The sequence below is a fragment of the Macrosteles quadrilineatus genome, unplaced genomic scaffold (genome assembly GCF_028750875.1).
Source record: "Macrosteles quadrilineatus isolate MER2022 unplaced genomic scaffold, UCM_ALF_1.0 Scaffold_4__1_contigs__length_99947679, whole genome shotgun sequence".
Lineage (NCBI taxonomy): Eukaryota > Metazoa > Arthropoda > Insecta > Hemiptera > Cicadellidae > Macrosteles > Macrosteles quadrilineatus.
In genome coordinates this window covers 67,808,232-67,820,306 of record NW_026542597.1, presented here as the reverse complement: position 1 = coordinate 67,820,306, position 12,075 = coordinate 67,808,232, and the positions used below count along the sequence as shown (strand labels likewise).

Sequence of the window (12,075 nt, the reverse complement as noted above, 5' to 3'; positions counted from 1 at the left end):
AACATAAAGAGTAAGTTATTACCCTAATAAATGAGAAAGGAACATAAAATTATAACCATCAATGAAATATGAATCACAATACAAATACGCTAGCTAACAGTTTTGTTTATATGTACAACACTAGTAATAAGAACCAGTAAAAACGGTTATTTTGAACTATTTATTAAAATGTTAATTGACAAGATAAAATTACCTTAAATATAATATCGCACGTTTGTCAACCAAAATTACAGAGATGAACTAATTTAACTTTACTTCATTTAAAATCAAAATTCAGAAAGCATAAACAATGTTAAATAACAATGACAAATTATTGTTTATTTAGTATGATATTCAAAAGAGCAATATTGATTCAAAGAATAATAGTAAATACCTAATAATAACCTAATAGTTGGTTATTAATAATATCAATCAACCTTATTACACAATACACCTTAAATGAGAAAATGTAAACAACAACAAACGCTGTACAGTGAGTGAGTGACAGTTGAGATATGCGTCTGCTACTAGTGTCGGCTGTCTGCACGCGACTAAATCCCGCAACTAAAACTAAATCCCGTTTTCGGGATAAAAAAGCCAAGTAGGGAATAATTGTCTACTACTAGAGAGAACAGCAAATTGTACATGATTGTGACCTGCGCAGACGCGCGAGTGGAGAGAGATTGCTAAACCACGCCCACGAACGGAACGAACGCGAGCCGATATTTTACCAATATGGCGAAAATTGAAAATTGCAGATCGCTAAAAATATGGTTGATGATGAAAATTGGCTGAAATTAATTACCACAGGACTTTAGACAATGAATCCGGCTCGAAGGACCAAATGTTGGGGGCGTAATGGGTGAAAATGAAAATAATTAATAACTCGAAGGACCAGAACTAATTAATAGTTCAAGAGAAAAATAATTAAATTAGAGAAAATGGCGAATCTGCAATTTGAAGGGCACTGAGGTCCCGAGATGGAATAAAATGTCTTGTGAGGGGCAAATGAGATTAGTTTTAGAGTCTAATTAAAACACACACAAAACTTTAAGGTTGTACCTTGAGTCCAATTATCCAAAGGTGGAGAGTATGGCAGCGGCGTCGTCTATGGTGGAGCGATGGCGGATGGCGGAGTCCTTAGACCGAGTGCTTCTGTTTTGTAGAATTTTGGAGAACGCAACGCACCCAAGTTCATAATCACAAAGAGCTCACTAATACGCGGAAGTCGCGGTGAAAACGTACGGAAAGTCTAGAAGTAATACACGGACGCGCACACACTGTCTTGAGGTTTGAAGAGTCTGAAAGCACTAGATCACAATTTAAGTAATTTAATCACAAACAAAAAGGGGAAATTAAAATGTATATATAGTTAAATGTACTATAGAGGAGAGGGAGGCCAGATATAATTAATCTATAGCCTAAAAATACATTTAAGAGAGGTAAAATGGGCAATTAATGTCCCGAGATACGAGAAACGGAATACACCGTGAGTTATGGACGCCGACCGTGGACAGACAGACGCCGATCGCCGGTTTCACACTTTTAAAAATGCAATTGCGGTTTAGAGGGGTCTAGGAATTCGATGGCCAATAGGAAATGCGATTGAAGCAAACACGGCGTCAGGTGATTCATGGGTATGTAGTACAGGAAAATAGGCCTTACTGTGGCGGGAAATTCGAGCAGGCTTAGCAATCTCATTTGAATATTGAAAGCGGGAGTCTATTTACAATAAATTGGTACTGAGACTAAATAATATTACAATAAATGTGGTGATTTATATACACATTAGCATGATTAATTAACCAGTGACTTAATTAACATAATGATTAATTTCTAAATACTCTAAAAATATGAATACCGAACACATAGTCTTGTCAACAACCTTTATCATGGGCAAGCGGTGGGTGTACTACTATAGGCTATATGATATTTTATAGGAAAAAATCACAAAAGTTGCAATAAAATTTGAACCGTAATTGTTACAGCGATGGGGTTTGCATTATTTTGTTTAGAATTATAAGGACCATTACATATAAATTTTAATAAAACCCTGTTTTATTCTAAAATTAGATTTTTTGTTAATTTATGGAGGTTTTATGGGAAAATAACAAGTTTTCACTACTAAACGAAACCTCTTACACGCTTGCTACGTTAAAATGCGATAAATATTAAAATGATTAACTAACAAGAATGTTAAGGATTAGCAAAAACGGGCAGATATTGTCTTCAGTCATAAAGCTCGAGCCACATATCATCAGGTGTCTCATAATATTGGTATTAGCTTCGTTGAGATCAAATTTAATACAACATTTTAAAACATATAATACATCTAAACAGATTTTTAAGTAGAAAAAACTTTATATACATCCACCAATTAAAATGTCGAGGCTAAATTTATACTTATTATATTTACTCCATAGTCCTTCTTATAAGTATGTTGGCTTAACTTATAAGACCATTGCTATAAAACGTAATATAAAAGTGTCACGAATACTGTATTAAAAATATATATTTTCCAATCTAACAGTTACCAGAAATGTTATGTCTTAAAATAGCGTATTTTCGATTAAGTAAATATTTCTTCTGTTGATTTGTTAACAATTATTTTAGCTTTTAAGGGCGGACGTATATTTCTAGTATATTTTTTACTCAAAGTGAGACGATACTGTAAGCGCAGTTAGTGATCAGAGGGGTTATGTCGGTAATTGTTATCTTTCTTTGCAATAACCAATGTCTTCTCCAGTGTTCCCCCAGACACAATCGGGCGATTCCAAGGAGCGGGGAGAGGCGGACTCTCACGAGAGATTCCGAGAGTATATTTAGCCACGTGAAACAAAGTTTATCGGGAGCAGGCAGTCGTGCGCCTATGTTTAGATTGTTGCAGTGTTCGAACGAGCTCATTCAGAATCGTTTAGTGGTTCGCGTCTCGCTCGTATTTTCGGTGTCCACATGTGAAAATATCGAGATATTTATTTCCGAGACGTAAAATATCGTTCGTAAAACTTGACTGTCCTACGCAGTATCGTACGTGTGGCAATTCCCAAACTGTCATTTGCCGAGTGTAATAGTGCAAAGTTTTAAAGTGGCTACGTTATGAGGGCCGGCATCGATTTTCCTCTAACCGGATTACACTATGATAAGAAGTAGTCTGAGACTCAGTCGGCGCGTAGCTACTCTGCCGTGAGCACCGCGGGGCTTCATGACTAAGTGCAGGTCAGTGTGGTAGGCCTACCTATGAGGCGATGTGAGGCGAGTGCGCGGGTCTCCTCTCTGACCAGAGATGCTGGACGTGTTCCGGGGGTTGAAGAACCTGATCAAAGTCAGCCACATACACATCGACTCGCCCATATTCCGGTTGCACTACAGCATCACGGTGATGATACTGATCGCCTTCAGTCTCATTGTGACCACCAGACAGTACGTGGGCAACCCTATAGACTGTGTGCACACCAAGGACATACCCGAGGATGTGCTCAACACCTATTGTTGGATACACTCCACCTACACCATCAAAACCGCGTTCCGCAAGAAGGTGGGGGTGGTGGTGCCGTACCCGGGGGTGGACAACACCAGGGGCAAGCCGGAGGACAAGAAGTGCTACGGGTACTACCAGTGGGTCTGCTTCTGCTTGTTCTTCCAGGTTGGTGCATTTTGTGGACTTGTTTTCTCGTTTAGCATTGATTTTTAGATACCAGTGTAAACATTTTTTTAACGCTGTTAGACCATTCTTCAGTCAAATATAATACTTACTGCCCTTTTCTCTCGATTTTAAAATATGCGAGTTTTCTCCCAGTTTTTTTTCCCTTTTCTCCCAGTTTTCGATGATTTTAAAATATGCTCTTTATATTAAGTTATCCTCTCGGTTTGGATTGGTTGAACAGTTGATGTACACGACATAAATCGGTAATTTCCAACAGAACTCTCAGTAGGTCACAAAATTCAACCAAGACAATGCTAATTCATAAGCAAATACATTGTTAGAACGGGAAATGACTAGTCCTCTCCAAAGTACAAGCTTTTGGTTATAGACCATTACAAACAGTTGCACGAAGTTTAATACTAAGACGTATGAACAACTTTCATTTTTCTTATATTTTAAAGTTAATAGTAGTCGCATAGGTTTTTATTGAGATCAAAAGTATGTTTGGTCTGGGGGGTTTGAAATGATTTGACGAACTTGTATGAAATGCGTTGTCTTACGTTTGGAATATTATAGTGAATAGTGCGTGATAAGTACTTTATTTAATTTTAAAATTTAGAAATATTTCTAGCGAAATTTGAAAATTCTGTATTTACCATGAGCTTTGGTAGCCAGCCAATCCATGTATTCCCAATTAAAAATTTTCACAGTAATAATAGTAAGAACGCTTTATAAAATTCCCGCGTCAGAATATGAGTACAATCGTGAAAAATATTTTGTCTTAGCTAATTGTAAATCTCTCAGGGGTTCATTTATGTACGCTTTTTCAAAACGAATTTCAAAACGAATTTGTACGAAATTTGTACGAGAATTTCAAAACTATACATTACTAAACACTTAATATTAAAATCATGCATGAAATCCCTTCCCGAAAAATACCTTGTTGAATTTGTATCACTCAATTAACTAAGGTATACCTACACAAATTTGCTTTTAAAATTAACTAATTTACAGCAAGCTGAAAAATATTTTATGGCTCTAGCCCCTACATAAAACAAAATCTTTTTTTAGATTTTTCAAAACCTAAACCGGGAACAAAGTGCCACACAATCAATATTCCTCTATTTTAATTCTTTCCTCCGTATATCAAGACTGTTTTGAGATTCCAATGACTTTGACTTATATACGTATTTATAGACACATATTTAAAACAGCGTGTCCAGTTGGATTCACAGATCCTATATCCACTAAGTTTTACTGCCCATTGTCATGGTATCTTCTAAATTTAAATACCTTAAATTGTAATTTTATGTCAAAGAATCTTCGAATAAATAAATATTTCTTTGGCTGTTCCAGCTATTGTTGTGGGGTTGTTAAAAATTAAAAATTCAAATTTACTCGGTAAAGTATACTATGATAGTTCAATATCACAAACATAACTCAGTAGGCTTCAATTTGCAAATACTATAAGTCTAGAGTGAACGAAATGAGTTTTCATGTATCTTACAATTAGTTCTTGCTATTGAATTTATTTCATTGTATTCTCATAACATTAGTCGTACGTCTTTTACAGACTTTTGAAAGTCGTGACTAAAATGTTGAAACAACTGATTATTATACCAACCGTCACTTAGCCGTAATCCACCTTCAAAAACTGCCTCAGAGGCTCTAAGTACTTAAAAAGAAAATCTTACGTAAAATCGTGGTAGTCAAAACACATTATTACTTTAAAAATAAAAGTTTTTCTACTCTAGAAAGTTGGTTGATAAACATTGATTGGAAATGCGGTTTTGCAAAATTACTGTACTTGAGTCATTCGTGGATTTTGGAGATTGTTTACGAATAAGATTAATTATTAACTTAGATCTTTACAACTAAGCTATGTTGTATATATGGGAGACTGTAATTTCAGTGCAGCGTTCTGACCTGAAAATCAGGGTTCAAACCCCATTTATCGCGAATGACCCGAAGTGAACAATCACTACTTTAAACCGTCGGCGACTTTAGTACCCTCTCTATAATTGAGAACTGTTCCACTATAAGCTATATATAATTTAAATTTGTATCTTTTAAATAGTTTATTCAAACTCTTATGAGGTTTATAAGCTAACCAATTTGCAAGTTAATTTTCAATTTTTACGTGATCATAGTGGTATCCAAGGCTTATGAAACATAAATGGATGATTCAAACAGCATTTCTTCTCCGAGTTAACAGGAATGTACATTCAGAGGCTAATTGGGTTTGGAGCAAAAGTCGCCAGGTGTTCAACAATTAACCTACAAGATCAAAGCTTGAACAACTGTTCGTATCTGTCACACTAGCTGCCCCTCCTTCCCACTCGGGTGCATCACTGTGCTAATTGATGTTGAGAAAATGTTATTCGTGTCTATGAAATAAAGTTTTTCAGCATAACCTGTAGATGATGTTAGTTTTTCCAGTTTTGCTTACTACATCTTCCATTACACCCCTTTATTGAGGGATATTAGTATTTCTTATGAGTAATTTGTAAATAACTTCTTGATCAGCATCGTACGTGATATTACATTACCTGAAAGCACAGAAATACGCCAAATAACACTTATAATAATATATTTACACTTATACTGTTTACTCACAAGACGGTAAATACGTATAAAAGAGTATTTTGTAGTGATAATATCGGGAAACCTTTAAGCCTATGAAGTTTTAATCTAAGAAGTTGGAAAACTTAGTTTACAGCCAATCGTATTGCTTTTTCCTTTCAGTATAAACACGTTTTACGTTTTCGTTACAAATCAACATTTGTTTACGTCTATTGTATGGTTCCATTGCGTGAATGATGATAAGCATTAAAGATTCCACAAAAATTGCGTATTACAAATATCCTTTATGTTCCAAAAACAGATGTATCCTACTAGTGTGATTTTTATACAATTCAAAAGGAATCCTCTTTTTGTAAAAGAATAAAGTCCCATGTTAAAGAAGACCTGCTATGTCGTGGCAAAATTAGTGCTATACGAAAGATAGCGGATATGGGCCTAGAAGTTTATAGTTTTTACCGTGACTGTAATACAATATCTGACTACAGTAACCTTGGGAAATACACAAACATTTTCAACTGTAACTTTTGGTGCAAAAACAATCAATTTACCAAACAAAATAATCTTAAAAATATTTAACCGAACTCAGTTACGAACAAGTTTGTGTCCCAACATTTTCATTCCTCCCAAAGCTGGTGAATATTCCCAGAATCGGAAGGTTCTCAGATCGTTTCCTTGTCTCCCGGCCACAATCGCTGTGGCTATTTCTGCCACCCCATGAATACTGGATGCTTCTGTAGCTGGTGTTATGGTGCGAGCGTGCCAATGGGGGGTGACGTCATCTGTGACGTCAGAACCGATCAGCTGATACAATGTTAATGTGGTGTATCGTATACAGCTGTAAACCAAATGCGAGGCGTGGCCTGACAACAAATAGCGAGTGCAATGCGCTACTGTATAATAGACTACTTTAATCAGTACTGTGTTTTATTTCCTGAAAGCACAAAAAATACATCAAATAATACTTATAATAATATATTTACACTTATACTGTTTTCTTACAAGACGGCGAATACGTATAAAAGATGGTAAGTGGTGATCGCCTATTGGGCCAGATGATGATTGGAGTGTCCAATCGAAATCGATCACAGCTTACCATCGAATATGTGTATACCATTTTGTGAGTAAACAATATAAGTGTAAATATATTATCATAAGTGTTATTTGACGTATGCTTGTGCTTTCAGGTAATTTAATAACACGTATGTTGCTGATTAAGAAGTTATTTAGTGATTTAAAATGTTTAAGGGTAGAAAAGCTTTTTGAGTATTTGAAGTGCTGACCTCTTTTGAGCGGTTGTAAAATGGCATCTAGAGGATTAAAAATAAGTCAGACAAAATTTAGCCAAAGATATGTTAAAAAGTTAGGCGAATACAGGAATAATATTTTACTTTTGATCGGTTCTAAATTTACATTTAATTTAATACAATTCTAAAATAAGTGGGTCATGTTTAAATTTTCATAACACTCTCAACAAATTAGTGAAAACAGGTAAAAGTTAAATCTTGATCGGGGCTCTAGTTTTCTAAGAGTAGGCACTAAGGTAAACTGCCATCTTGGGAGTCTCTATGGGTAGATACACAGACAAACAGGCTGATAAAAATTTAGATTTTATCAGGCTCACTTGGGACGTTTTTATATAAAACTTAAATATTGCAAAACAAAATCACCGTTTTTATTTTTTATTTATATAGAAGATCTTAACCAAATAAAACCCGAATCGAGTAAGTTGTACTAGTAATGCGCAAACCAGTTTTCAAATAACGTGTTTATAGCCATAAAAAGTAAAGGTACACATTAAATAATTATGCACCAGTATCTGAAATAGAATAAAATTAACTTGAATTACTCACAAACATTATTACGATCGTTTAAATGTTCAGGAGTTAACGTGCTCTCACTCATTGATAACAGAATTCTACGCACGTTTTTCTAGTAATCAGGAAAAAGGTAATCACATAATTATGCAAATGCAATGTAAATGTGTTCGGGTGTTTATATTACACGGTGTTTTTATTTTCTTGAACCACCAATCGTCAAGGGCTACAGTTGTTAGTTAAGATTAAACATAAGATTTGTTTTTGCGTTGCAGGTATACAAATAGCTCAGAAACAATATCAATACGAACATATTTTATTTTATTTTTTTTTCTCCATTTGATAGAACTTTCTATTAAAATCGATTCTGATTCTGCTTACGTTTTCAAGAATTTAGCAAGTTGACGTATAGTAACAAGAATATGGTTTGGACTCTTGTGAAAAACATAAATGTACCACTTGCGTCGAAATATTTAATAAAAATGATATTAATAATCCATATTCTCGACATTTAAAAACATATGGCTATTATTTGATTTGATGTATTTATTTATTTATTTATTCCAACGGTTTCTCCATTAATACAATTTTGTCAAACTATGAACTAAACATAAGTAGCAAATAATAAGTTAATATCAGTGGTTACAAAAATCGTGCAATAATAATAAATAAGGAAGCTGGCAATAAATGCACGAGTGGGACCTAAAAACTAATAAATACAATAACAACAAGAAGACTATGCCTAGTAATAATGGTAACAAGTAACAAGCAGTAATGACGGTAACTTTACAACAGGCAATAACAACAACGATTAAATAAGACCAACAAAATAGACTATGGCAAAAAAGATAACAAATTATAAACTGTGAAAATAATAACAAGAGACAGCAACATATTCAGAAGTATTAACAAAAGTATAATTTGTGGGAGTGTGTGTGTGTGTGCATGCATGATATGGGAAGAACACTGTGTCAAACACCATACACCATGCTAAGCACCAACTTTCATTTGTGGCCCTTTAAAGGCACCACCTAGATTGCACTTGTATTGTATTAATGAAACATATCTCTCTTTTTCTACCCCTTCAACCGGTGTTGGAATCCTTTTCAAGAAGTAAATAATCTAAGGGATCTTTAATGTTCAAGATCTCATTAAGGTATTTTAAATTATGCTAAGTAGCTCTGCCAGGCCTAGATTTAATCTTTAGGGGTTTGTAGAGAAGTAATTAGTATTTTTAAGACTGTCACTGTACAAAGATTCACAAAGCAAAAGTAAATAATAAAAATTTAAATAAAAACTGAGGTATAAAATTGAATTACAAGTTTTCAGTTTTTACTCCAATATTAAGGAAAAAATTAAATATTAAATATTATTGAAATTATTTAATTTTAATATTTTCTTTTGACTTACAATGGAATTGCATTTGACAGAAAATAATGCAAGATGCAGCAAATATCGAACTCAAAGCTTGCATTGTAATTTCGTAAACAGTGTCGGCTTTCGTTTCGTTCTAAAACCTCTATGAGAACGTAAGCGGAAACAGTGAGTGGCTACAGATACACCTGTCGCACAACTTTGACTCCCAGAATATTTCCGAATCTTGTAAAAGGCATTCAAAGTGGAAAGTTTTCAAGAACATTCGTTAATAGCCTGTTTTCATGAACTGTAAATTCTATTTTCTAAACTGGTTTTTAAAATGGCAAGAAATGCTGTATATTATACTAGATAACTTAATAACCAGCTTATTTGATCAGGTATTAAATTTTAGAGTAGAATCATACTTTGAATACACAAGCACAAATTGACTGGAAGTTTGTTATATTTAATTTGAATTCATGGTTAAGAAGAAGATATGTCTATAAATATTTTAAAACTAAATTTTACATTAATATAATTTTCAATTGTATCTTAAGTTCATAGGGAATCTTTCGTGGGTTACCTCGTTCGGTCCATAAACCTTTTATTTCTTTGTATGTTTATTAACCAGTTTTAGTTTAAGTAGGGCCATGTAGCTCTAACTTTGCACGAATAAATAGTTTTCCCTTTAAAAAAAATTTTTACGTCTGTAAGTCTGGATATAGTGTTTTACTGCTGGTAATAGAAAATTTCAGTGACTATTAGAAATTGTCTGAGTTGATTCCTCATAATGGCCAAATTGTTGCACTATATGCAAGTGTAATTATCCTTTCGTGTTTATATCAGAGATTAATGTAGGCCAGAACGAGTTGGTACAAGCATACAATAAATAACACAATTAATTATACCACTCTGTTAGAAAAAATATGATTTGCCCCAGAGGTTTTAAGCTTGAAAATGTAAATGCAGGTCCCTGAAAATACGTAGTATGTTATCACCGTGTTTATTACTTCCCTTCAATGATAGCAACAATATTCAGCTGTTTTAACTCCAATAATAATTATCTCCACACAAATAATGTTTCAATAATAGTAGGTAAAGATAATGAGGGCCAACGACAAATTAAAGATGACTCCGTTCAGTGTGGACGCCTCTGCGAACACCATCTAGTAATATTTAAAATCAGGTCGTGATATTTAAATAAGGCGACAACCCAGATGACCCAGACAAACTATAAACCAGATCCTTCATCCAGTTAAAAGCTCTTAAGGGCTTGTACGTATGCATGTAATGTACGCTGTGACAATGAAAACATATTACAGATCTTTACAAACAAGGCATCTTATGCTACGAATTACGCTTGTTAGTAAAATATAACTTAACAGTAAAAATGTTTTTTTTAACACTTATATTAAAGTCAATTTTTATTTGATAAATGTATATCATAATCTTTTTATTTTAATGCAATTCTTTACTATTTTGTCGTATACATAATGTTGAAATATAAGAGCTATAATGATTGTTTGACTAAATCAATCAGGACATAAATGCTTTGCCTTATGTACAACATATTGAAATAATTGTTTGAGTATAAATAAAAGTTGAGTTTCTGCTTACATGATTCGAAGCAGAATTTAATGGGACTTTTGAACAAGGTTTCAAAACCGAACATCCAGTCTTTCTAAATTTTTAATTGTTGTCAGTAGTAAAAAATGAACTATTTTCATATTTTTTTTAAATTGTAATAAAATGTAAATATATTTAGACACTACTCTTCGCCATCCACCGCATAGTGGTAGGCTCGGTTCCAAACATCATATCACAACAAAAGACCGCACTCGTCATGGATGGTAAACAATCAAATTTATGTTTTGTTTCTGTTTCTTCCGACTCGAGGCCAACGGGGAGACTTTATCCGATTATACGGTTTTAGCGATTTAAATAATTTGGGGCATTTAAAACTGACGCTACCCGTTTAACATTTTAATACTTAGTTGAAAAAAATATTTTAATACAACTCCATAGTAAATTAATATATTTTTGTACAAAAAGGATAAAATAACTGAAGCTGTTGGTGAATGGAGACATCTATGACGTTATGACGTATTTCATATAAAAAGCAGCATTGCAATCTGAATACAATGCACGTGAATTAATATTTTTTTACCTGAACACACTGAACTAATACTTTCTAAAAATGTTCACAAAATATTTTATAGTTTATTTAATTATTATTCACAAAATAGGGAGAGTGAGGTGGTCTAATGTTTAGAGCGCGTGACTTCAGTCCCTGATGTTCCGGGTTAAAATACCACCAAATCACCAATGGATTTTATCTAAGTGATAATACTGCAACCCTTAGGTCTAGCCTTAAGTAATGTGAAAGACAATTACCTAGCGTCATAGGAAACAAAAATCACAAAAAGAATCATTTAAAAATCTCTAAATTATTATTGGTCAATATGAATTGAAAAAAAGTTTAACACGCCAAAAGCTAAGCGAGATTCAACTAGAAAGTTTTTATTATTAAGTTACAGTGATCAAAATGAAATACGAGAGGGATGACGCTGACTAGCTTAATAAAGTTTGAATGTTATTAAGTTTTCTTTTTCTGATTATTATTATTATTAATAATAATAATAATATTTTTTATTTATTATTATTATTATTAATAATAATAATAATATTATTATTTTTATT

At 33.4% G+C, this 12,075-nt stretch overlaps 1 protein-coding gene across 1 annotated transcript in view; it reads left to right on the top strand.

The window, feature by feature from the left end:
- The first annotated feature begins 2,842 nt into the window (after positions 1 to 2,842).
- The window catches only part of LOC128991848 (innexin shaking-B-like), a 48,439-nt gene continuing 39,206 nt past the window's right edge, over positions 2,843 to 12,075 (top strand). Inside the window, exon 1 of the mRNA XM_054415065.1 lies at positions 2,843 to 3,622. Within this exon, the coding sequence (XP_054271040.1) occupies positions 3,263 to 3,622 (360 nt within the window). The 5' untranslated portion in view covers positions 2,843 to 3,262. The remainder of the gene's footprint in view (positions 3,623 to 12,075) is intronic.